General features: G+C 44.0%; 1 protein-coding gene across 4 annotated transcripts; it reads left to right on the top strand.

Annotated features, from left to right (window-relative positions):
* Positions 1-2,960: 2,960 nt before the first annotated feature.
* On the top strand, positions 2,961-14,936 carry LOC139567539 (ras GTPase-activating protein nGAP-like). Of its 4 annotated transcripts, none has more exons than XM_071388880.1 (18): positions 2,961-4,114; positions 5,139-5,278; positions 5,516-5,594; positions 7,236-7,303; positions 7,491-7,576; positions 7,658-7,790; positions 7,949-8,047; positions 8,700-9,368; positions 9,484-9,628; positions 9,782-9,926; positions 10,087-10,323; positions 10,593-10,794; positions 12,799-12,890; positions 13,018-13,336; positions 13,529-13,639; positions 13,784-13,974; positions 14,101-14,185; positions 14,321-14,936. In XM_071388880.1, exons 1-18 carry the CDS (start codon positions 3,496-3,498, stop codon positions 14,435-14,437), a joined length of 3,537 nt encoding a protein of 1,178 aa, XP_071244981.1. In that variant the 5' UTR covers positions 2,961-3,495; the 3' UTR covers positions 14,438-14,936. The 4 variants fall into 4 exon arrangements, with proteins under 4 accessions (XP_071244981.1, XP_071244980.1, XP_071244983.1 ...); XM_071388879.1 differs by having other exon boundaries at positions 3,352-4,114; positions 7,661-7,790; XM_071388882.1 differs by lacking the exons at positions 2,961-4,114; positions 5,139-5,278; positions 5,516-5,594 and adding an exon at positions 6,086-6,274 and having other exon boundaries at positions 7,661-7,790.
* Positions 14,937-25,362: the final 10,426 nt, after the last annotated feature.

Here is a 25,362-nt window from a genome sequence, read left to right as displayed (position 1 = left end):
GGAGAGGTGTCAAGTGACACAAAGAAGACAGAGGCTAATGGAGACCTTCTGGACACTGGAAATGGCCTGAGAAAAGTGGTGCAGCTATCCACCGAGAGCCATGCTGAGGTGTGCAATGGAGAGGCTGAGCTGTGCAGCGGTCCTGAGGTGTGCAGTGGAGTGCCTGGGGTGAGCAGCAGGGGGCCTGGGGGTTGCAGTGGAGAGCCTGTGGTGTGCATTGGAGTGCCTGAGGTGTCAAATGCAGTGGGAGAGGTGTCAAGTGACACAAAGAAGACAGAGGCTACTGGAGACCGTCTGAACACTGGAAATGGCCTGAGAAAAGTGGTGCAGCTATCCACCGAGAGCCATCCTGAGGTGTGCAATGGAGAGGCTGAGGTGTGCAGCGGTCCTGAGGTGTGCAGCGGAGGTCCTGAGGTGTGCAGCGGAGGTCCTGAGGTGTGCAGCGGAGGTCCTGAGGTGTGCAGTGGAGTGCCTGGGGTGTGCAGCAGGGGGCCTGGGGGTTGCAGTGGAGTCCCTGAGGTGTCAAACGCAGTGGAAGAGGTGTCCAGTGATACAAAGACAGAGGCTGCTGAAGACCTTCGGGACACTGAAAATGTCCTCAGCAAGGTGGTGAGATCCAAAGGGTGGCTGAAGGAGGGCTGGGAAGATCAGCTGACCAAAGACTTCAATGATATGATTGCAAGACTCCCAAAGGTGAGGAACAAGAAGCCTGTTTCGTGAATGAAAGGTCAACTGTCTTTCTAAGTGGGGTGCATCAGGGTTGTCTGAAACTGGACAATATTATAAATGAGCTACTATAATCTTTGACTTTGGATGTCTGTGGTATGTTGTGTGAAACAGCTAGAGGACATATGTGTTGTTCTTACTCTTTCACTGCTCTGCATTGTCTGTTCAGTCCTATTTTGCATCCAACGAGAGCCTTCCTGAGTTGTGCAGCGGAGTGCCCGAGGTGTCGAACGCAGCGGAAGTGGTGCGCAGTAACACAAAGAAGCAGAAGAAAAATGGCGTTCTACGATTCTTCCGACGTGTGTGGAAGTTCTTCACATGCACCAACAGCCTCCCCAAAGAGGAGTGACTCAAGCACACACAACTCCGGGCCACACTTTGCCTCGGCGACTGAATTTCTCCACCATCTCCCCCTTTCCTTCCAACTGCCTATTTGTAATAATAAAAATAAAGGGGATCTGAACCACAACAAAAAAACTGTTTTCATGAGTGTTTTTCATATGACTCACTATAGTATGAAGAATGCTTTAAAGAACACTTTCTAATGAATTATCCAGACTATTAAGCGGTTTGAGAAGTACTTAAGTATGCATTAATCATAGTATTACTGCATTACACACTAGTAAATATGTATGAAATCATTTGAGACACTTTGCATATTAGTGTAAGTTTGTGGTTGAATGGCTCTACTGTGGGCTATTTTCCTCATCAAAACCAAATCACAACTTTATTTGCATAGCACATTTCTTACAGATGATGCATTTCAAAGTGCAGAGAAAATAAAATTATAAAAGGTTAGAAATATAAAAATGAGAAATTAAAATAGTAAAACAACCACAGTGGACATGAGAGACTAATGCACTAAAATAAATGAAAATAAATAAGATCAATACAATGGGATAAAATAGATAGTAGGCCTAAGCAAAAGCACGGCTAAAAAGTAGCTCTTCAAAATGTCTACAGATTCTGAGGCCCTCAGATCCTCCGGCAGGCTGTTCCAAAGGCCAGGACCATAGTGGCTGAAGGCAGCCCCACCAAACGTTTTGGTTCTCACCTTTGGAACAACTAAAAGACCCGTGCCAGAGGATCTGAGGGACCGACCGGGCACATACAGTATCTTAAAAGCATGTCAGACATGTATTCAGGTGCAGGGCCACGTAGTGCTTTTAAAATAAATTATAAAACTACAGGCAAGTAACGCAGGGACTTTAAAATAGGTGTTACAGTATGTCCAATTCTATCTCCTGACGACAGTTCAGTTATATTGGTGTAATAGTGCCCTCCAGTGTTTCTGAGTAAAGGTTTAGATAAATGATGGTTGTAGTGGTGGGGCTTTGACAAAGCTATTGGAAGTTGCTAGTATGTCTTCTAACTAAGTCAGTTTTAGGTTGCATAAGGAGACATTTCAAAAGAGAATCCACAACTCAAAGGAGAGTACTTTGAAAATGGTTCTTTGGTATGGCACTGATCAGAGAGAACTGTATTGTGGAACCCTGTTTTCACCTCTCCAATGATGTTGGATCAGAATTCTTGGCTGCCGGTCCAATTCAAACTCACAATCTCATGAAACACACATTGACCAGTGTGTGAGATTGAAGTATTTAACAGGTGCATGTGTTACAACTGTGCAGCATCAACACAGGAAGTGGTTTAGAAACTATCGAACCTGTATGGCTGGCAGGAAGTGCTGCTGGTTTAGACAGGAAACTGAGCCCAAAAGCCACTGAACACAAACAACCACATGTATCTGTGTCAGACGACCCACAGATGGTGATGATGTTCTATTAAATGTCATTCAATAAATATTCTACATATTGCTGTCGTTAATGTATCAATTTCAAGTTTGATCCGAATAGTTGACAGAACTGGTGAATGGGACAGGCCCCTAGACAGAGTTGTGAAATGGATGTCTCAGCTTCCCATTATTATCATAGCATCAGATCAGATGTCTCAATCAGTGTTTTACATTTTAAAAAAGAGAGAAAGGTGTGAAGAAATAAGAGCCGTCTGTGTAAAGGAAGATACAGATGCAAACAATTCATATCTAGGCTAAATGAACAAATCAGAACCAAGCATGTATTTACATTTCATATACAAAGAAAGAGTAGGCAAGTGGGTAGAACATTTTGAAAACTCTCTCTGTTCCTCTCTGGCGCTTTCACATTGATTGGGTGAACTGACACACTTCCTGTGAGGTGGAGGACAACGACACAGACTAAACCTCAGTTTTAGTTACCTAAACCATACACGTGAAGAGGTCCTGAGGATTTTAATGAGGAGATGTCTTCCTAGCAGCGGAGGAATTTAACAATAGTCTGTTCAAGACAAGGGCCAGTAAGGCGTTAAGAACATTACAAAAGGGGTGGGAGGATTTGAGGTAAAGTAAAAAGAGAACTCTTGGATACGGATGGCAAGGGAAAGAAGGAGAGAGGTGAGAGAGCAGAGAGACCAGTCAGAATACTAAAATACATGAAGAAAAAAAGTGAGTGACACTCTGAAAGGAAGCAACCGTTGAGTGTGGGAGGTTGAGGGCGTGAAGACTCACAGCAAAGGAGCTTCACACGAAGCAGTCAGACAGATGTTGCCGGATGACATTTTGGAACACAGAAATAAAAAAAGAATCAAGAAAACAAGTAAATGTCCAGATTATTAGTCATCCTAAGTGATTACATTTTGAGACCTTACATAGGGAGGTAAGGACAATTTATTCCATTCTTGAAAACAGTGAGAGGAGCAAGCAAAAAAAAAAAGATAGCCACAAATACCAAGATGAAAATGGACACAAACCAGGAGGCTGAATCTGAGCCAGAAGATAAACAGATTGCAGAGGAGACGGGCCCCACAGAGGAGGAGAAGGAGACACCTGCTGAGCATCCTCAAGACGCCACTCCTCCTGAGGACGTCGACCCTCTCAACACCTACAAGTGGCACACTGGAGCCAAGGCAGCAACCCTCGACGGGACGAGAGGAGAGGGTGGAGAGACACCATCAACAACAATAGAGAAGATGGAGAAGACCTCCACCACCAAATGGAGTAATAAGATGCAGAACTGGCGGAAAGCCATGAGCGAGGATCCCGGGGACAGAGCCTCAACCGCTGGACGAGGAGGGGAGACCCCCAAGCTGGAGAAGAACCCTGCCTGCAGGAAGAACCCCTTCAGAAGGGCCCAGTCTGAGCCTCCAGGGTCGCTGTTCACTACCCTGTCCCCTTCAGCCCAGGCAACATCAGGACTGGTGGCAAGCGCAGATGAATCGGAACCATCCCCCACGGACACGCCACAGAAAGGGGGCGGAGGGGCACTGTTCAGGAAGTACATACGCACCGTCTCGCAGAAGCTCAAGAGGCCCCGGCTGCTGAGCAGAAACAGCACCTCAACCCTCCTACAAGGTGAAGGCGCAGAATGCACACCATAAGTGGATTGCCTTGTTATCTGAATGCACACCTAGCACCACACATGACAGTACCATGCTCTTTCTTCTGGTTTTTAAGACGTCCGACATCACTGTATGTGAACCATTTTGAGCACAGCTTTAAATTCTAGGTTTGAATTTGTATAGTTTAGTTAGTCTCTCCATTTTAGTCTAGTTTAGATTTTCAGTCATTTTACTTCAGTGAAATGATGACATCTGGTGTTGTATACATGGCATTTAGTGTGTGTCTAAGAACCCATGATGAAGGTAGACATGGTTAGTAAGCATTTTACACGTTAAAGAAGTGAGTTTGCATAAAACCAAAAGCATTATAATCAACCATACAGTCAGAGACCATTTTGAGTGGACTTCTCAGTCGGTCTATTCACGTAGGAGACTAGAATACACCTGAAGGTACAGATATGGATAAAAAAACGTACAGAATGTGATATGATTTAGGAGAAGTTAATACAGCCATACTTAGCATAGAAAACAAACTGACACAGGATGTGTGAGAGTTGTGGTTCATCATAGATGGAGAGCGAGGAGGGGCGGAGAAGATAGCATCAAAACAAACTAGAAATGGGAGTGGCCATGTGCACTGTGTCAGATAACGACATCATGCCATAATTAGTCAGAATGAAAAACATCCAAGCCCCAGCGTGTGCACTCCATTATCCCCCAGAACGACCATTGCTGGTTTCCTTAGATTATATTGTAATCAGGAAAACTCAGAGAGCTCCATTTGTGCCAATGTCAGACACAGAAATAGAGTATTGTTAAAATAACTGTCCAATCAGAGGCATGACTAAGGTCATCAAAATGAGTCAAATTAGTGGCATCTATTGTAGACCATGTCACGCAACTGTAGTTAGTTGTGTCACACAGACAGTTCCAATTTAAAGGCCAGGATTTCAAGTGACTATTGGAGTGATTTGGTCCATCCCATTCTGTACTGATCTACTGTGCTGTTGTCACGGTGTGTGTGTTTGTGTGTATAGATGCGGGTGGGAGCGGGCCTGCAGCTGCGTCCCAAGAGCTAGCCAGGCTGTCATGGGCCCCTCCCCAGGACGTCCCCGTTTGGGACATCAACAACTGTGTCCTGGAGGACGGACAGATCCTCATCACCCCGGAGGAAGAGGTACACGACACAGACCGCTCACATCACCAACACTGAACATTCCACCACTTAGCAATGCACTTCCATTAAACAACATGGAGTCAACACAACCTTGAAGCATCGCACTTAACAGTTAGTACTATTACTGGGAGCACTGCACTCTCAATGGAAACTCACACTTGACTGTGTGAAGTTGACAGTCATGGGTTCTCTCTAGGTTACTATGTGAGTGTGCATCTCTTCTACTCCCTCTCTCAGCCAGTGATGTGGACCCGGAACCGAGTCAGCAGCTGCCTGTCAAACCTCAGCATGCAGAACCTGGCAGATGTCAACATGGGTTAGTACGCCAATACTGCCACATGGCTTTAGACAAGAGGAGTGTTTCACGTGAATGGGGTTCCTGGAACTGTGATCAATACCTTGCTTTCTCTAATAGCTTTCCTAACGTCATCATCAGAGACACAAAGGAGACACAACAGTGAAGTCCACTTTCTCATCAAAATGTCTGATCCTTAGAAATACAGACAGAGCAAGACTGAGTCAGGGATGGCTTTGCAAGGAGAACATCCAATCGGCAGCATCACAACCACTAGAGAGTCTAGCAGAGTAACGGTAGAGCAGGCACAGAGGAAATAGCTGACGTGATTATGCTTGCGAGTGGCTTTCAAATTGTTTCCTCAAAATTTCGGGGGTAGATACCATCGCATCTGTGTGTTCCAGAAGACCAGTCAGGGCTGGTTGAGAAGAAGCAGTGTTTATAGCGTGGCTTCTCTCATTCATGTTACTTTTATTAGTATTAGCTTGTGGACTTAGTCCGGCTATAGAATATTAGATATTGATTAGTTCTATGTGATGCCTACATTGGCAAGGCCCATTTTGGTGAAGAGAGGAGAACCATGAGAGGTGAAACAGTGTTCACTTCTTACGTGTGATTAGGAGAAGCGGGTCCGACAGATCTCTCTCTCGCTCTCTCAATGATGGGATTTAGACGCTGGATTGCATGTGGAGGCGCATTGGGTAAGCAAAGGATTAGATTCCAAGAATTGTGTAAATTCATCTGTACGTTCACAATTGCTATTGATTCATACGAATCTTTTACTTGATTATGTCTATGAAAGGAGAATATCAAAAAGGTGAATTTTTAACGAACACTCTGAAGAAAAGTGATGTACTGTGTGATGGCTTTAGTTACTGCCATAGGTACATTTATTATTTTAGCCCAAAAAAGCGTTTCAATGGTTGTGTTATTGACATGGTGTGACACCACGGCTGATTTTCCTGCTCTGCAGTGGTACTCGGGGTTTTAGTAGTCTCTAAACCAAGTGAATCAATGTCTGAAAGGAAGGCTGCACTTGCAAGGTTCCTGCCCCGAGATAAAAGTAACATCCGGTGTGACTGTCTGAACACGTATCAAAGGTTGACTCATTTTGACACCGAGCCTAATCATCCCTCAACCTTCTTACCTTTAGACATTTCTAACTGTCGGAGAGACTTAAGCTAAAGTGGTGATCAATAACATTTCAAAGCCGGCGTATTGACCTTCAGATATACAGTACGTGTACTGTTCTAGATTAGTTAGTCAAACTCAGTCGGAGTAATCTTCAGCCTTGCAGCCTCATCTATTTGAGCAGTTATTTGTTCGGTCTTCAGAGGAAATGCAGAAAGGGGGAAATGACTACACTTCCCCTGGTGGTTTCAGAGGACCGCAATTTAGTTCGGGGAGATTAGATCAATCACTGGTTGTCTCTCCCCAATGGTTTCCAAATAAACAGGAAAATGTACACACGTACATATGTAAGACGTGAGTGATATGTAACAAGATATACAGTATATTTATATGGCGCAACAATAACAACCCACAATGCCCACTTTACGCCTGAGACGCTCTGATAAAGGTTGCCATTTTTTCTGAGGGAGGGATCATTTCAAGCCAAAACTGTGTTTACATGCTAACTGTGTGTATCTCTTGGACCTGCAGAATGCAGCCCCGACCACATGGCCCCCACAGGAGGCCCCAGACCGAAGGGCCAAGATGGAGGAGTGAGGGTGAGCACTGCATACTCCACAGACAAAACACTGTTATTACATGATTCATGACAGCTCTGGATTTCCTGACGATTCTGTATGATTCAGGGCCTGCTAATCAGTATGCCCCTGGGGATGAATTGAACTTCATCTAGCCATCTCTCCCTCCCCTCTCTTTAATTGTCTTCTTCCTGCCCTCTGTCTCTAGGGGCTGATCAAGCGGCGTTTCTATGGTGGGGCCATGCGAAAGAGCAATACCCAGTTAAACACCATTGGGTTGAACAAAGGGAGCAGGTATGCGGTCAGTCTCATAGTGCTCTTGGTGTGTAAGGCAGGCTGTTCCTCCTTGACTCCTCTCCTCCTCCCTGTGTTCAGCAGGCTCCATGGCTCACGGGAGTCAGTGTCCATCCCAGTCAGCGCTGCAGGAAACCTGGATCTGAGTGCAGACACCAGTACGGTCATCAGGCCTGTACACAGCTCCATCCTGGGGGAGAAGTACTGTTTTGAGGTAGGGCTGACCTTTGACCTGTAACTTCTATACTCGTCCCATGTCTTAAAGTGATTTGACCAGGTTCATGTTAAATACTGCCCAATAACATCTTTGCCTCACTCTGTCTTGTCATGTATTGACTGATGGCATTTCCCACCTTCATATTGACGTCCTAGGTGATAAACTCAGAGAACAACCACTGTTTTGGGTGCACCTCCGCTGCTGAGCGAGACCGCTGGATAGAGGACCTGAGACGGGCTGCTCAGCCCAATAAGGTAAAGAAACTATTTAAAAACATTCATCTTCCATACCAATTAAAGGACAAGTTATTTTTTACAACCAAATCACTTTAAAAAAAAATGTAAATGGCATGTTATTTCACTATGGGGGCGCGAAAAAACAAACAAAGGCTCCAAAAACACCCAAATATGTCCTTTTAGAAACAGCAAATATCTCAGGGTAGTGATGCAGGTCTTTAAATGTGTACACAGGAAATTATGCCACTCCAAAGTTGATCCGCAACGTTATATTCCCTTTTGTGTGACTCAAGCGGTCTCCCCTATCCAGCTGTTCCATTCTTCATGTAGCCTGCTTCTACAGATAACTGCCACCACAAGCCGCCAGAACAGCTTCAATGCGCCTTGGCATAGATTCTACAAGTGTCTGGAACTTCCTATGTGGAAGCACCCCCATGCCCTCAATATACAGTACTTTGTATTCCTTATAAGTGTTTTTATTTTATTTTGGCAGTTACTTACAGAATGGAGAGGAACCACTGGAGTCACAACAAAATGGAATATTATATATTTTTTTAATGTTGTACAAAAGTAAACATATCCTTCAATGTATGCCATATTGCCATGATATCATAGGAATCCATATTTGATACTCACTGATTGACGTTCTAACATGTTCTGTCTCCGTTAGGACAACTGTGAGCGGACAGAGAACTCCCTCAGTCTGTGGGTAAACGAGGCCAAGGACTTGCTCCCCAAGAGGCGATACTACTGCGAGCTGCACCTGGACGGCACCCTGTTTGCCCGCACCAGCAGCCGAGCCGTGGGCAAGTCTTCCCATCACTCCAGTTTAGCTGGTGATGGGTCCTCTGGTGGGGTGCTCGGGGGCAGCGGTGGTGTGGTCGGAGGCTGCCAGCTGTTCTGGGGAGAGTTTTTTGAGCTGGACAACTTGCCGTCGGTCTCCCAGATCACCCTGCACCTCTTCCGCGACGAGGAACCCAAGAAGAAGCGTCACTCCCGGGACGAGTCCACCCTGCATCCCCTTGGCAGTGTGGCCATATCCCTGGCCGACATCCGTGGAAGGGCCTTCCAGGAGAAATGGCACCCGATCATTCCCTACAAGGCGTCTGGTGCCGGCGGGACGAAGGAGCAACTGGGGCCCCAAGCGTCGCTCCGTGTCAAGGCCCGCTTTCAGAACCTGCAGGTGCTGCCCATCGAGAGGTATAAGGAGTTTGCAGAGTTTGTGACAGTAGACTATGTGGGCATGTGTAGGAACCTGCAGCCACTGCTGTCTGTCAGGGAGAAGGAGGAACTGGCCGGGGCACTGGTCCACGTCTTGCAAAGCATTGGCAAGGCCAAGGTAAGAAAACAAAGGGGTGACCGCTGCTTCATGATAAGCATTTAAACTAGACCTTTACAATAGTCAGCTAATCATAACTTGCTAAAAGTGCTTATTCTGTGTGTTTTTGTTCCAGGAGTTCCTTATCGAGTTGGGTAGTGAAGAGGTGGAACGCCTTGGGGAGAAAGAGGCATTGATCTTCAGGGAGAACACGCTGGCCACCAAGGCCATTGATGAGTACATGAAGCTGGTGGGGCAGAAGTACCTCATCGACACCCTGGGTAAGGAATATCTGTGGTTGAGATCAGCTTTTAAGCTTTTGGAAATACCATTTCCCCCCCCCTGGGTAACAGTGGATCTGTTTTAACACTTTCTTAGACCTTCCTTTTAGAAAAGTGTTGTCATGCAAAACTGTGCCATTGCTCTTCTTACAGGGGACTTCATCACTCGACTGTATGCCTCAGTAGAGAGCTGTGAAGTGGACCCTCTCAAATGCCCCGCCTCTGAGCTGTCAAACAACCAGCGTCACCTGAAGGAGAGGTGTGAGGACGCAGTGCAGAAAATCACTGAGATGCACGGGTGAGGGACAAAGAGACCTAATGGGAAACAATATATAAAGATAGAAAATGGGGAGAGCAGTCTTAGCCAGAAGAATGCTATCAAATGAGTGCTGATTCATATTCATTCACAGGAAATCCAAGGCTGTAACTGACCGCTCTCGCCACCGTTTACCTCGCAGGTCTTTCCCTGAAGAGCTTAACAGGATCTTCTCCAGCTGGGTGAAGCTGTGCGAGGAGCAGGGACGACCTGAAATCGGCCAGCGCCTCATCTCTGCCTCGCTATTTCTCCGTTTTCTGTGTCCCGCCATCCTCAGCCCCTCCCTGTTTGGTCTGACACAGCCCTACCCAGAGCCGGCCACCCTGCGCACCCTCACCTTCACCGCCAAGGTCATCCAGAACCTGGCCAACTTTACCCTGTGAGTGCGCGGGGCTTCACCTCTGTCTGCACCCCATCGTACTTCATCTACGTAGCCATGGATACCAACATTAGACATAAGCTACTAGACACATTCCATAATATACCCCCAAAACATCTGACACAATGATGGAAATAATATACTTGACACTCATTCAATTCTTCAAACTATGTGGTCCAAGTCAAGAATAAACATCTTCTCTCCATATTCCCAAACCAGACGTTCCCTCCTTCAACACTAACCCATTCCCCATCCTCTTCCATTAACAGGTTTGGGGAGAAGGAGGAGTACATGCTGTTCATGAATGACTTCCTGCAGCAGCACTGGGAGAGGATGAGGTGCTTCCTTCAGACAGTGTCCAGCCCAGACATAGAGATCCCAATGACATCCTTCGATGGCTATGTTGACTTGCCTCTGCGTCTGGCTGTCCTACACAGCCTGCTGGTCGACATAATTTCCCCAATGAAGCAGGTAGGCATAAATCAACTGAATCAAAGGCAAGGATTATGCTATGACATTCCTGTATTTCCATATTCTTGCTACCAGTCACTTTTCAGCCCTGTTTACATGTACACTATCGTTCAAAAGTTTGGGGTCTCTAGAAATGTCCTTGTTTTTGAAAGAATAGCACATTTTTGTCCATTAAAATAACATCAAATTGATCAGAAATACAGTGTCAACATTGTTGATGTTGTAAATGACTATTGTCTAAAACTGGCCTTCTTTAGACTAGTTGAGTATCTGGAGCATCAGCATTTGTGGGTTCGATTACAGGCTCAAAATGGTATATTCTTGTTCTGAGAAATGAAGGCTATTCCATGCGAGAAATTGCCAAGAAACTGAAGATCGCATACAACGCTGTGTACTACGCCATTCACAGAACAGCGGCAAACTGGCTCTAACCAGAATAGAAAGCGGAGTGGGAGGCCCCGGTGCACAACTGAGCAAGAGGACAAGTACATTAGAGTGTCTAGTTTGAGAAACAGGTGCCTCACAAGTCCTCAACTGGAAGCTTCATTAAATAGTACCCGCAAAACACCGGTCTCAACGTCAACAGTGAAGAGGCGACTCCGGGATGCTGGCCTTCTAGGCAGTTCCTCTGTCCAGTGTCTGTGTTCTTTTTCCCATCTTAATCTTTTATTTTTATTGGACAGTCTGAGATATAGCTTTTTCTTTGCAACTCTGCCTAGAAGGCCAGCACCCCGGAGTCGCATCTTCACTGTTGACGTTGAGACCGGTGTTTTGCGGGTACTATTTAATGAAGCTTCCAGTTGAGGACTTGTGAGGCACCTGTTTCTCAAACTAGACACTCTAATGTACTTGTCCTCTTGCTCAGTTGTGCACCGGGGCCTCCCACTCCTCTTTCTATTCTGGTTAGTGCCAGGTTGAGACAGCCTATAGGGAGGAGGTTAGAGACCGACCTGGCTGTGTGGTGCCAGGACAACAACCTCTCCCTCAACGTGATCAAGACAAAAGGGGCTGATCGTGGACTACAGGAAAAGGAGGGCCAAGAACGCCCTCATTCACATGGGGCTGTAGTGGAGCGGGTTCTGAGCTTTAAGTTCCTTGGAGTCTACATCACTAACAACCTATCATGGTCCAAACACACAAAGACAGTTGTGAAGAGGGCAACTCCTATTCCCCCTCAGGAGACTGAACATACTTGGCATGGGTCGTCAGATCCTTAAAGAGTTCTACAGCTGCACCATCAAGAGCATCCTGACTGGTTGCATCACCGCTTAGTATGGTAACTGCTCGGCATCTGACTGTAGCACCTTGCAGAGGGTAGAGCATACAGCCCAGTGCATCACTGGGGCCAAGCTTCCTGCTATCCAGGACCTCGATAGCAGGCAGAGTCCGAGGAAGGCCATAAAAATTGTCAAAGACTCCAGCCACCCAAGTCATAGACTGTTCTCTCTGCTACTGCAAGGCAACTCTAGGTCTAAAAGGCCCCATAACAGCTTCTACCTCCAAGCCATAAGACTGCTAAACAGTTAATCAAATGGCTACTCAGACTATTTTCATTTATCCCTTTTTTATGCTGCTGCTACACACAGTTTATTATCTATGCATAGTCACTTTACCCCTACCTACATGTACATTACCTCAATTAACCTGTACACTCGCACATTGACTCGGTACCAGTACCCCCCTGGATATAGCCACGTTATTGTTATTTTATTGTGTCAATTTTTATTTTTATTATAGCAAACATTTCCTTATTTTTTTAACTCTGCATTGTTGGTCAATAAGGGCTAAGGGCTTGTAAGTAAGCATTTAACGGTAAGGTTGTATTTGGCGAATGTGACAAATACAGTTTGATTTGATATTGAATACTGCAGTGTTGGGTAGTGCTTGCAAATTAAGCATTTCACTGTATTTTTGCATGTGACAAATAAAACTTCAAAACGAAGCTGAGACCGCCCATGGTAAGGTTAAGTGGTAGCTAACATGCTGTTCATATCTCTTCCTCAGGACACCATAGACAAACTGCACCCTCTGCCTTCAATCCTGAACCAGATTACAGAATCTCTGGGCCCAGACGCTCTACGGATTACTGTTAGCAGGTGAGTTTGGCGAGTGTACTTAAGTGTATTGCGCATAAGCATTTTTGTAGACCTGCTTGTGTGCATACAGTTTCACAATCTTCTTTACGTCTCGCTTTATTGTCGTGATTTTTCTTTTTCACAACAGCAACATTGGTCAATCCAAGCCAACCTATGTGCCCCCTAAAGACCTGGGTAAGTACAGCCCTCTGCACAACTCCCTGCAGCAGCTGCCTATGGATGTGAAGGGCAGCCAGCGGAAAGAAAGCTTTCAGAGGGGCAATCGAGACAGGAGGAGTGCCAGAGAGAGGAAGCCAGTATCCAGAACCCAGAGTGCGCCGCACAGACCGCTGGCAGACCCTAAACAGCTACGGAGGAGACAGAGCAGCACTGAAAATCTGCCGCTGGAGGACCAAGAGGCAGAGCGGGAAGCCAACCCGCCACTTGATATCTCATCACCACAGAACGTGAGTTTGGAAATCCTGGTCGTGTGGTTTCAATGGTCAACATTCAAACGGTCTATTTTATGTTGATGTTATCCTTATGAAGCATGTGGTTCATCGTCATAACCGAGCATTGCCATGTGGTTGCTCTGTTGAGAGTCGATGGGTGGGAGATGTGATTGAATCTCATGAAAGCATCCCCTCTTCTTGTGTCAGAGTGTCGGTGTAAAGTCTCCTCCTGCCCCAGTGCCTTGGATCAAAGTGTCCCAGAGCAAGGAGCCATACGAGAGGAAGATAGAGAATGAAGAGATCAACCTACTGGACAGGGTGGGTTCATCTTCATATTATTTATCATCCAGTAACGCTGGCTCTTTCCTCTTTTGCGTTGATTACTTCAGCTCATCAAAGAAATACTGCAATGTTGAAATGACTTGACCACCATGATGTTGATTTGTGATGTGATTTAACCAGCATGCACAGGAGCTGTCGGAGCTCCGCCTGGGGGTGGAGCAGGTGACAGAGCGTGAGTTGGAAATGGCCAAGCGGCTGGAGGACGTCATTGTCCAAAGCCAAGATCAGAATGCAGTCTTGCTGGCTGAGGTTAACGAACTGCGGAATCTTCTGGCTGTCCGTGAGGAACAGCTCGCCAGCGCCACTTTCAGGTGAGACAGTGGAGTAAGAGGGACAGATCGAAATGTCATAACATTTCATTCACAACCTTTCAAATGAATGAGAGTTTATTTGGTTTTGAACATGAACTAAAATGCAGCTGTTAATCGGCGTCATAGGCTGGGGGTTATCGAGGAGGAGAGGGAGGAGGATGAGAGGAAGCTGAACGTCGCCGTGGCAGCAGCTGAGCGAATGAACGTACTGGTAAGACTGGAGATATCTACCACAATCATTAAGATAAAAGATGAGTCATTACGAGTGTTTAGGCTATATATTAATTTTTGTTAATGACTTGAAAAACTAAACTAAATGGAGCCGTTTGTTGCTGTGTGTTCTCAGGAGGAGCAGTTTGCAGACCTGCTGAAGGACAGGCACCAGCTCAGTGGAGACTACACCGGTGACCAGAACAACACACAGTACCCTGGGATCGGGGCCAATCATGTCAACAGCAACTGAAGTCAGACTGGCAGCACAGAGTTGTAATATAGACACGTGTAGTTTAGTCCCCATAGCTTTCATGTTCTTCCAAATACAAAAACACCCAGAATAATGTCATTATGCCTGACGGTTGGCTTACTTTCAGAAATACAGTAAATGTATACATGAATCTTAAACGGTGTCCAATTGCAAAAACAGAAATGAACTAAAAAGTCACAGGTATGCTAAGCCTGTTTAACATAGCACTTACTGTGTACACTGTACTTGAAATATTTGTGGAATATTAGTTGATTTGACAGAAACAGACGGATCTAATGTGAGTGTAGAAACCTAAACATCAATAATAGCCTACGGTAAGAACAATTTCCCTCTCTGCAGTTTAACCGAATGAATGTAAGGATACCACACCTTGATATGTAATTAAATACATCTTTGCCCTCTTGATTCACCACTTCTCAGAATGTTGTCCATTTTCCATCCGTTCTGAATGCAGATATACAATTTCTGTTAACTTAATTTTATAAATAAAACTCAAATAAGCAATGTACCGTTCAACGTGTTTGTGTGAACTTGTGTTGTGTGTGACTAGGTGTTCTACTTGTTAAGAATGACTAAATTACTATTGCTGAATTACAAAATAAACAGAATGTCCATGCAAGGAGTCAGAGAATAGATTAATTGGTTTATTTGAGAGTATATGCAGGTATACGCTGTCTAACCAGAAACCTTGGTATTTGTAGTTGTCCACATATTCTAGGTCAGAACCATCCAGAGTAGTGATGCTAGTCAGGCGGGAGGGTGCAGACAGCAATCGGTTGAAGAGAATGCACTTAGTTTTACTAGCATTTAAAAGCAGTTGGAGGCCATGGAAGGAGTGTTGTATGGCGTTGAAGCTCGTTTGGTGGTTTGTTAGCACAGTGTCCAAAGAAGGGCCAGATGTATACAGAATGGTGTCGTCTGCGTAGAGGTGGATCAGAGAATCACCAGCAGCTAGAGCGACATCATTGATGTATACAGAGAAGAGAGTCGGCCCGAGAATTGAACTCTGTGGCACACCCATAGAGACTGCCAAAGGTCCGGACAACAGGCCCTCCGATTTGACACACTGAACTCTATCTGAGAAGTAGTTGGTGAACCAGGCGAGGCAGTCATTTGAGAAGCCAAGGCTATTGAGTTTGCCGATAAGAATGCAGTGATTGACAGAGTCAAAAGCCTTGGCCAGGTCGATGAAGACGGCTGCACAGACTGTCTTTTATCGATGGCGGTTATGATATCGTTTAGGACCTTGAGCGTGGCTGAGGTGCGCCCATGACCAGCTCGGAAACCAGATTGCATAGCCGGAGAAGATACGGTGGGATTCGAAATGGTCGGTGATCTGTTTATTAACTTGGCTTTCGAAGATTTTAGAAAGGCAGGGCAGGATGGATATAGGCTTATAGCAGTTTGGGTCTAGAGTGTCTCCCCCTTTGAAGAGGGGGATGACCGCGGCGGCTTTCCAATCTCTGGGGATCTCAGATGACACGAAAGAGGTTGAATAGGCTGGTATTAGGGGTTGCAACAATTTCAGCTGATAATTTTAGAAAGAGAGGGTCCAGATTGTCTAGCCCAGCTGATTTGTAGGGATCCAGATTTTTTTTTCAAGTTGCTGCAGGGGGTGCTGAGATGTTTGCCAGGGTAGGGATAGCCAGGTGGATAAAATGGCCAGCTGTGGAATAATGCTTATTGAAATTATCGATTATTGTAGATTTATCGGTGGTGACAGTGTTTCCTATCCTCAGTGCAGTGGGCAGCTGGAAGGAGGTGCTCTTATTCTCCATGGACTTTACAGTGTCCCAAAACTTTTTGGAATTAGTGCTACAGCAAGCAAATTTCTGTTTGAAAAAGCTAGCCTTAGCTTTCCTAACTGACTGAGTATATTGGTTTCTGACTTGCAACACTGAAAAGTTGCATATCGCGGGGGCTATTCGATGCTAATGCAGAATACCACAGGATGTTTTTGTGCTGGTCAAGGGCAGTCAGGTCTGGGGTGAACCAAGGGCTATATCTGTTCTTAGTTCTACATTTTTTGAATGGGGCATGCTTATTTAAGATGGAGATGAAAGCACTTTTGAAGAGCAGCCAGGCATCCTCTACTGACAGGATGAGGTCAATATCCTTCCAGGATACCCGGGCCAGGTTGATTAGAAAGGCCTGCTTGCTGAAGTGTTTTTGGGAGCATTTGATAGTGATGAGGGGTGGTCGTTTGACCGCAGACCCAGTTCGCACGCAGGCAATGAGGCAGTGATTGCTGACAGCAGAGGAGTATTTAGAGGGCAGGTTGGTCAGGATGATATCTAAGAGAGTGCCCATGGTTACGGATTTTGGGTTGTACCTGGTAGGTTCCTTGATGATTTGTGTGAGTTTGAGGGCATCTAGCTTAGATTGTAGGATGGCCGGGGTGTTATGTCCCAGTTTAAGGGACAATTAAATTCCCATATGGTGTCCAGGGCCCAACTAGGGGCCGAGGGGGTCTATAACAAGCGGCAACGGTGAGAGACTTGTTTCTGGAAAGGTGGATTTTTAAAAGTAGAAGCTCGAATTGTTTGGGCACAGACCTGGAGAGTATGAGAACTCTGAACCCCCCCCCCCCCCCCCAGCACATTGACTCAATAGGAGTCCTTTGCAGAGGAATATTCTATGTCTTTGTGTTTTGAGAATCTGCAGAGAGAAGAATGAGGTGGTTGTGTCATTACTGTTGTAGTCTTGACTTAAGACCTTTCAGAGTCCCTTGCTGGTTTTCGTCCCACAATCTTGTTGTGCTCCATAACGGAAAGGTGTGTCCGCTCCCTCGTGCTTGTGTCGCCAAAATGATCCCGCTTTGGGGTATTTTTCAGCAGGGTACTGTGGAATGACTCCAGATTACATTTTTTTGTAAAACTCAGGTTAAAATGAGAAGGTACTCTGTGGTTCTCAGGCTACCTTTAACCACCTGTAACCCCATTAACAAAAATCATACAAACACTACCCAATTCATATTTATACCATGCTTACTGTAAATTGAGATATCTTAGCCATCAGCTTGTTCATATTTTGTTCAACTTACCTTCCCCTTGTGCAAAGCTAGGGGTTGGAAGCTCATGTTGGTGGAATTAGATTCTGTACCATCTACAACAAAATACAGAACATTACACAATTTAACCACCCATTAATATTATTGATCTCCATTAGACTGGCTAGCTAAGCATACTTAACATGGACATTTCAATATTGTCAGCTTGCTGTTAGCTAACTAGCGTTACTAAATTGGCACCAAGATTGCTAGCCAGCTGAGACTGTCTGAGAACTAACCATAGACGATTTATACACCTTCGTCATCGCTACCAACACAGAGTAAGTTAGCTATAGTTATAGAAAATTCTATTCTTAGTAACAGAGTGTTTTCCAGACAAGGGTTTACTAGATGGCTAGTTGGTAACATTAGCTAGCTTACATTAGTTAATGTCAGTCAACGATAGAACAAAGAAACAAACAAACGTGTTTACTCTGCTGAAGGTAGCTACCAATCTAGCAGTGACTACTTCCATGGCATAGGCAAAATTGATTGACAGTGTGTATACCAAAAGATAGCTATATGATTTAGCTGATGGCTTTCAGAGTTCAATAGAGGACGATAATATTAGCTAGCTAAGCTAGCAAGCTAGCTAATGTCAGGTTACCTCTAACTGGAGAATCTTCCGTTTTGTTGTAAAAAATACTTAATAAAAATTGTATTGCATCACTTCTGGATTCCCCATCAATTTAGCCTGAAAATCCCTTTGATAATCTTTGGTCACGGCATCATTGTTCATAGCCGCAAACCATTGGCAGAATCTCTGGTAGGTAGAATGGTGAAAGATACTGTAACAAATTTTCACGCTTGTTCGTAATTAGCACAGCCAGGCCCAGAATATCACATGAGCATGATTATTTATTTATTTTAAGTTAAAAAATCAAAATAAAATCTTGCCTAGAGAAATTCTGAGATTACTGTGTGTTACTGGTCGTTTGAAGTAAACAACGCCATTATTCAATATTGGGAGCACGCCCCCTTTACCTGGCAGGCGGTATCAGCATTCGTTATGAATGCCAGACTTTGTGGTTCACTATGAGCAGAAGAATACACATGGAGTTGAAGTTAAAATGTGATAGTTCTAGCTTGTGGTTTGGATAACTTAATGTTTTTAATATTGTAATGACTATATTCCGTGGCAGAGCCAGGGTGAAATTCCCCTTTAACTAGCTACAAAGTAGCCTACGTCTACTTGTTCGAATGAAATCATGATTATATGCATCAATCCAATGGCCATTTAATTCTCCACCTCATGTCTACTTTCTTGGGGAACTGAATATTGATTGGTTTTCATCAGGCTGTCCGCTCAAGAGGAAGCTTCTTACTGTAACCGCTGCCTGTAATCTGATTCAGGTTATTAATCAACCTACCAGGGTGTTTACAAACACTACAGGAACAAGATCATCCACATGTATCGATCATATTTTTACTAATACTGTAGAACTTTGTTCTAAAGTTGTATCCGTACCCATTGGATGCAGTGCTCACAATATAGTGGCTATATCCAGGAAAGCCAAATTTCCAACAGCTGGGCCTAAAATAGTGTATAAGAGATCATACAAAATATTTTGTTGTGACTCCTACGTGGATGATGTTAAAAATATTTGTTGGTCTGATGTGATGAATGAGGAGCATCCAGACGCTGCACTTGATGAATTTATGAAATTGTTTCCTCTAATTATTGATGAACATGCACCTGTTAAAAACTGACTGTTAGAACTGTTAAAGCTCCATGGATTAATGAGGAATTGAAAAACTGTATGGTTGAAAGAGATGGGGCAAAAGGAGTGGCTAATAAGTCTGGCTGCACGTCTGACTGGCTTACTTACTGCAAATTGAGAAATTGTGTGTAAACTCAACAAAAAGAAACTGTATCATGAAGCCAAGATCAATTAAGTAAATAATGAAATTATGGGCAGAAAGACAAATTCAACTCCATCTTTCATCGAATCAGATGGCTTATTCATCACAAAACCATTTGATGTTGCCAATTATTTTAATGATTATTTCATTGGCAAAGTGGGCAAACTTATGCAGGAAATGCCAACAACGAACAGTGAGCAATTGTATTCATGCATAAAAAAAACTAATAATGAAAGAAAAGCATTGCAAGTTAGAATTTTGTAAAGTTAGTGTGGGAGAGGTGGAAAAATTATTGTTATCGATCAATAATGACAAACCTCCTGGCATTGACAACTTAGATGGAAAGCTACTGAGGATGGTAGCTGACTCTATAGCCACTCCTATCTGTCATATTTTTTAATCTGTGCCTAAAATCTTTGTCCTCAGGCTTGGAGGGAAGCCAAAGAAATTCCGCTACCCAAGAGCGGTAAAGCAGCCTTTACTGGTTCTAACAGCAGACGTATAAGCTTGCTGCCAACTCTTAGCAAACTGTTGGAAAAAATTGTGTTTGACCAAATACTATACAATGCTATTTCTCTGTAAACAAATTACCAACAGACTTTTAGCATGCTTATAAAGAAGGGCACAACATGTAATGCACTGGCACAAATGACTGATGATTGGTTGAAAGAAATTGATAATAAGAAGATTGTGGGAGCTGTACTGTTAGATTTCAGTGCAGCCTTTGATTTTATTGACCATAACCTGTTGTTGAAAAAACGTAAGTGCTATGGCATTTCAACCTCTGCTATATCGTGGATTCAGAGCCATCTATCTAGTAGAACTCAAAGGGTTTTCTTTAATGGAAGCTTCTCTAATGTCAAACATGTAAAGTGTGGTGTATCTCAGGGCAGCTCTCTAGGCCCTCTACTCTTTTCTATGTTTACCATTGACCTGCCACTGGCATTAAACAAAGCTTGTGTGTCCATGTCTGCTGATGATTCAACCATATACGCATCAGCAACCACAGCTAATGAAGTCACTGAAACCCTTAACTGTCACGCCCTGATCCGTTTCACCTGTCTTTGTGATTGTCTCCACCCACCTCCAGTAGTCACCTGTTTTCCCCATTAGTCCCTGGGTACTTATTCCCGTGTTCCATGTTTGTCTCTTGCCAGTTTGTCTTGCCAAGTCAACCAGTGTTTTTTCCTGTGCTCCTGCTTTTTCCTTCTCAGTTTTGCTAGTCCTCCCGGTTTTGACCCTTGCCTGCCTTGACTCTGAACCCGCCCGCCTGACCATATTGCCTGCCCTGATCCCGAGCCTGCCTGCCACTGTGTATCTCCTGGACTCTGACCTAGTTTATGATCTTTTGCCTGTCCACGACCACTCTTGCCTGCCCCTTGGATTAAAATAAAGAGACTAACCATCTGCCTCCCATGTCAGCATCTGGTTCTCGCCCTGTGCCCTTATATTAACAAAGAGTTGCAGTCTGTTTTGGAATGGGTATCTAGTAATAAACTGGTCCTGAACATCTCTAAAACTAACAGCATTGTATTTGGTACAAATCATTCCTTAAGTTCTAGACCTCAGCTGAATCTGGTAATGAATGGTGTGGCTGTTGAATAGGTTGAGACTAAATTACTTAGTGTTACGTTAGATTGTAAACTGTCATGGTCAAAACATATAGATTCAGTAGTTGTAAAGATGGGGAGAGGTCTGGTTGTAATAAAGAGATGCTCTGCTTTTTTGACACCACACTCCAAAAAGCAAGTTCTGCAGGCTCTAGTTTTGTCTAATCTTGATTATTGTCCAGTCGTGTGGTCCAGTGCTGCAAGGAAAGACCTAGTTAAGCTGCAGCTGGCCCAGAACAGAGCGGCACGTTTTGCTCTTAATTGTAAATCAGAGGGCTGATAAATACTATGCATGCCAGTCTCTATTGGCTAAGTGTTGAGACTGACTGCATCACTTCTTTTTATAAAAACCATTCATGTGTTGAAATTCCCAAATTGTTTGCATAGTCAACTTACACACAGCTGACACACACACCAGACATGCCACCAGGGGTCTTTTCATAGTCCCCAAATCCAGAACAAATTCAAGAAAGCGTACAGTATTATATAGAGCCCTAATTGCATGGAACTTCCTTCCATCTCATATTGCTCAAATAAACAGAAAAACCTGGTTTCAAAAAACAGATAAACACCTCGTGGCACAACGCCTCTCCCCTATTTGACCTAGATAGTTTGTGTGTATTCATTGATATGTAGGCTACATGTGTCTTTAAAAACATGTATGTAGTTCTGTCTTTTAGCTGTTCTTGTCTATTGATGTTCTAGTGTCATTCTGTATTATATTTCATGTTTTGTGTGGACCCCAGGAAGAGTAGCTGCTGCTTTTGCAACAGCTAATGGGGAACCTAATAAAATACCAAATGTGTGCTACAGAAACACCTCTAACCAAACAGTGCTAGGTGCCTGCATTAAAAAGTATATTTTTTTATTTGATTATTCCCAGCCTTCAAGTGGTCCCGATGTGGTTTAAGAATTGTTGTGGAGTAAAACATCCAATTCTGTTGTTTGTCTATTTTTTTTAAAAGTGTGACTTTCAGAGCGAAAACTAGATTTTTAAAATCTGAAACTTTTGAATTTCTGACTCAGTTGACAGCCTCATTTATCAATTTCAATAGTAGGCATACTATTAGCCTACTTGCACAGTACAGCTTGGGTTGGCGAGACTGTGAAAGACCAATATGGGATTGATCATGTTAGGTCATTCAGAGTGTGTCACTGTTTGTCATAGAATTTCTCGCACATGGCGCCTTTCCTTCCGCAGGGCGAGCCAGTTGGGATTCAAACTTTTTATAATCACTTCTCCAGGCACCATTACACCACTGGGACACCCTATTTCATTGAGGTCATGTGACTATCCATGATTTCACTATCAAAACACAACTGAATCAAAAAAATTATATTTCACCTTTTTTTAACCAGGTAAGCCAGTTGAGAATACGTTCTCATTTACTGTGACCTGGCCAAGATAAAGCAAAGCAGTGTGACAAAAAAACAGAGTTATACATGGGATAAACAAACATTCAGTCAAAAACACAGTAGAAAAATGTGTGTACAGTGTGTGCAGATGTAGTAAGGTTAGGGAGGTAAGGCAATAAATAGGCCAACATTCCATTGAAAGCCGCTCAAAACAAGGGGCAGTCAAGCCATAACCTAACTTAGCAGGTGTTAGACGCCTGAAACTAGAGCCCATACATCACGTGTCAAACTCATCCCACAGATGGCCTCTGTATGCACTCCACTCATAGCGGCTGTCGTGACCTTACTTTCATTAATCTGATGACTGTTATTTATCTAATCAAATAACTCATTAGGATTTGGGGCACCACGAGAGTGGTTCTTTAAAGAGTTACCATCTTCCGAATTAAACTCTAAAAAGGACTTCACCTATCACATCCATAAACAGTCAACTTATTAATCATAACCTCATATCATATCTGAACAGTCGTAACCTCCTGCATCTGCAAAAAACCCAGCCTTAGTTATGATTCAGTACTACACAAATTGGTTTAATTATATATTTACTAGCCAACTAAATGGTAACACAGGATAAACATACACACTTAATACATTAGAACAGGCCTGGGCAATTATTTTCCATGGAGGGCCACATTAGAATATATTTTTTGCCGTCGCGGGCCAGAATCATATTACAGTATTCTACATCATGTGTTGACAGATATCTACTGTAAATCACATCCAGATATGCTACTTTTAACTTTTTTAACATGCACAGAACTAAACCACATCCCATGTTCTCCTTTTATGTAGGTATTTTCCTTATTAAACATGCAATTAACTACACGGAGGGAAAAGTACCCTGTGCATTCAGCACCACGGACAAAACTCTTGTTAATAGTTATGCACAAAAACACAAGAAAGAGAGAGCTCAACATTACATTTAAAAATACTCAATCAGTGTGAGGAGTGAAGTCTCTGATGGGCATTGACTAGAGCAGTGAAGTCAGGTATAGTTTCGGACGTCGCTATGCGCAGGATTGCTGAGAGTCAGTAAGAGATGATCTGTGCCTTGACTTGTTATATTTCATCACTGAAAATGTCTGTTCACATACATAGGTTGACCCAAACAGTACAAACGTCTCCTGAGCATGACTCCTAATCTTTGGAAAGTTTTGTTCATCGAGAGATGCATAGAACCTCGTCAGTTACACTGGAGAACTATTCAAAACAGTCACTGCATCAGACTGAAGAGCGATAAGCTCAAGTTGCAGGTCAGTGGGAGCGTTATCCACGTTGAAGGTGAGAGGAAACCAACAGCATGTCATTTTCCAACACTTTGAAATCCTCAAAACGACGATAAAACTCACCGTTCAAATTAAGCAGCAGCGATGTATACCTCTCCTGCTGGTACTCTGATAGGGAACCTTCTAGTAGTGTCGGAAGGTGGGTGAGATTGTTGGCTTCTACTTGGCGGGTCAGGAGGAGTAATTTTCCCTTGAAGGCTATGACAAGGCTGTAGCTGATGTGCAAAAAGGCCCTTCCCTTGGATTTTGGAATTCAGTTAATTCATCAGGGCCATGATGTCCATGGTGAATAAAAAAAAAAAACGACATTCATTTTCTACTTTCCTTTTCCTTTAACTCATTTTATTGGTGCAATTGCTAGCTAGCTACTATCTGTAACTGTGACGTGTGTCAGCCTGTCTGTCACACCCTGACCTTAGAGAGCTTTTTATGTCTCTATTTTGGTTTGGTCAGGGTGTGATTTGGGTGTGCGTTCTATGTTCATTTTTCTATGTGTTGTATTTCTTTGTTTTGGCCGGGTATGGTTCTCAATCAGGGACAGCTGTCTGTTGTTGTCTCTGATTGGGAACCATACTTAGGTAGCATTTTCCCACCTGTGTTTTGTGGGTAGTTATTTTCTGTTTAGTGTTTTCTGCACCTGACAGGACTGTTTCGGTTTCGTTTTGCACTTTGTAATTTTATTCTAGTGTTCAGTTTAAATAAAAGTCATGAACACTTACCCCGCTGCGCTTTGGACTGATTCTTCCTCTTCAGACGACGACACTCGTTACACTGTCAGTCACTGTCTGTCCTTGTGCAGTTATTTATACGTGCCTTCAAAATAAATGTCCCACAAGCGGTGGGAGTTAAATCATTACACAAAGGTGAGTATTCATTGGGCTTTTAATTTGAATAACAAATAGGTTTTTCACAACTTTACTATCGCAAATTCTTTGTGTGATCTGAGCATGATTCCGCGGGCCGGCCTTTGTCTAGGCCTGAATGACATTGTTTGCAACTGATGTGACACGTATTAATGCCAAAATAACAAAAACCAAGCAAGCCCCACCCAACAACAAAAAAAGCCCCACGTGCCCTGAATGATGGGTTGCCACTGGTCATTAGGCCTGTAGCCTGAATTGATGCGTCCATGCGCGCCTCTGTCTCGGCCACTCATCTCTGCCTTGACAAAAATGCAAGTGTTCTCCTCAAACCACAACGAGCATATACCACCCAGTTTCCAGTCAATTCGCTAATGTTTCATGTGGCTGACATGCAGTACTGTTAAATAATGGTGCAATAGCCTATAGTTTTTTGGGGGGGGATGTTGTATTAATACTTTCACCCGAGTCAGTCTTCTTCAAGGTTTCTCAGGTATGGCCGGGTCTCACGAGCGAGGACAGAACACGATCTTTGGGTGGGTAATACCTATGCGAGGGAGATGGGACATACATTTACATTTAAGTCATTTAGCAGACGCTCTTATCCAGAGCGACCTACAAATTGGAAAGTTCATACATATTCATCCTGGTCCCCCCGTGGGGAATGAACCCACAACCCTGGCGTTGCAAGCGCCATGCTCTACCAACTGAGCCACACGGGACCAAGCGGGACTGTAGGGAAGAGAGTTTAGTCCAACGGTAGCTATTCTTGTGAACCCACCATGGCTACTCCCACCTCTTGTTGTTGATCTAGAAGTGA

This window comes from Salvelinus alpinus, chromosome 2, assembly GCF_045679555.1.
Source record: "Salvelinus alpinus chromosome 2, SLU_Salpinus.1, whole genome shotgun sequence".
Taxonomy (NCBI): Eukaryota; Metazoa; Chordata; class Actinopteri; order Salmoniformes; family Salmonidae; genus Salvelinus; species Salvelinus alpinus.
Note: the sequence above shows the minus strand (reverse complement) of the source record. Positions and strands in the feature narration are given on the sequence as shown.

Bases quoted from the DNA above. Each gene is read 5' to 3' on its own strand.
- LOC139567539 (XM_071388880.1), top strand. From the start codon at position 3,496: ATGAAAATGGACACAAACCAGGAGGCTGAATCTGAGCCAGAAGATAAA. The intron at 12,891-13,017 runs GTGAGTTTGGCG...TTTTCACAACAG, and splicing joins CTACGGATTACTGTTAGCAG to CAACATTGGTCAATCCAAGC. The intron at 14,186-14,320 runs GTAAGACTGGAG...GTGTGTTCTCAG, and splicing joins CTGAGCGAATGAACGTACTG to GAGGAGCAGTTTGCAGACCT.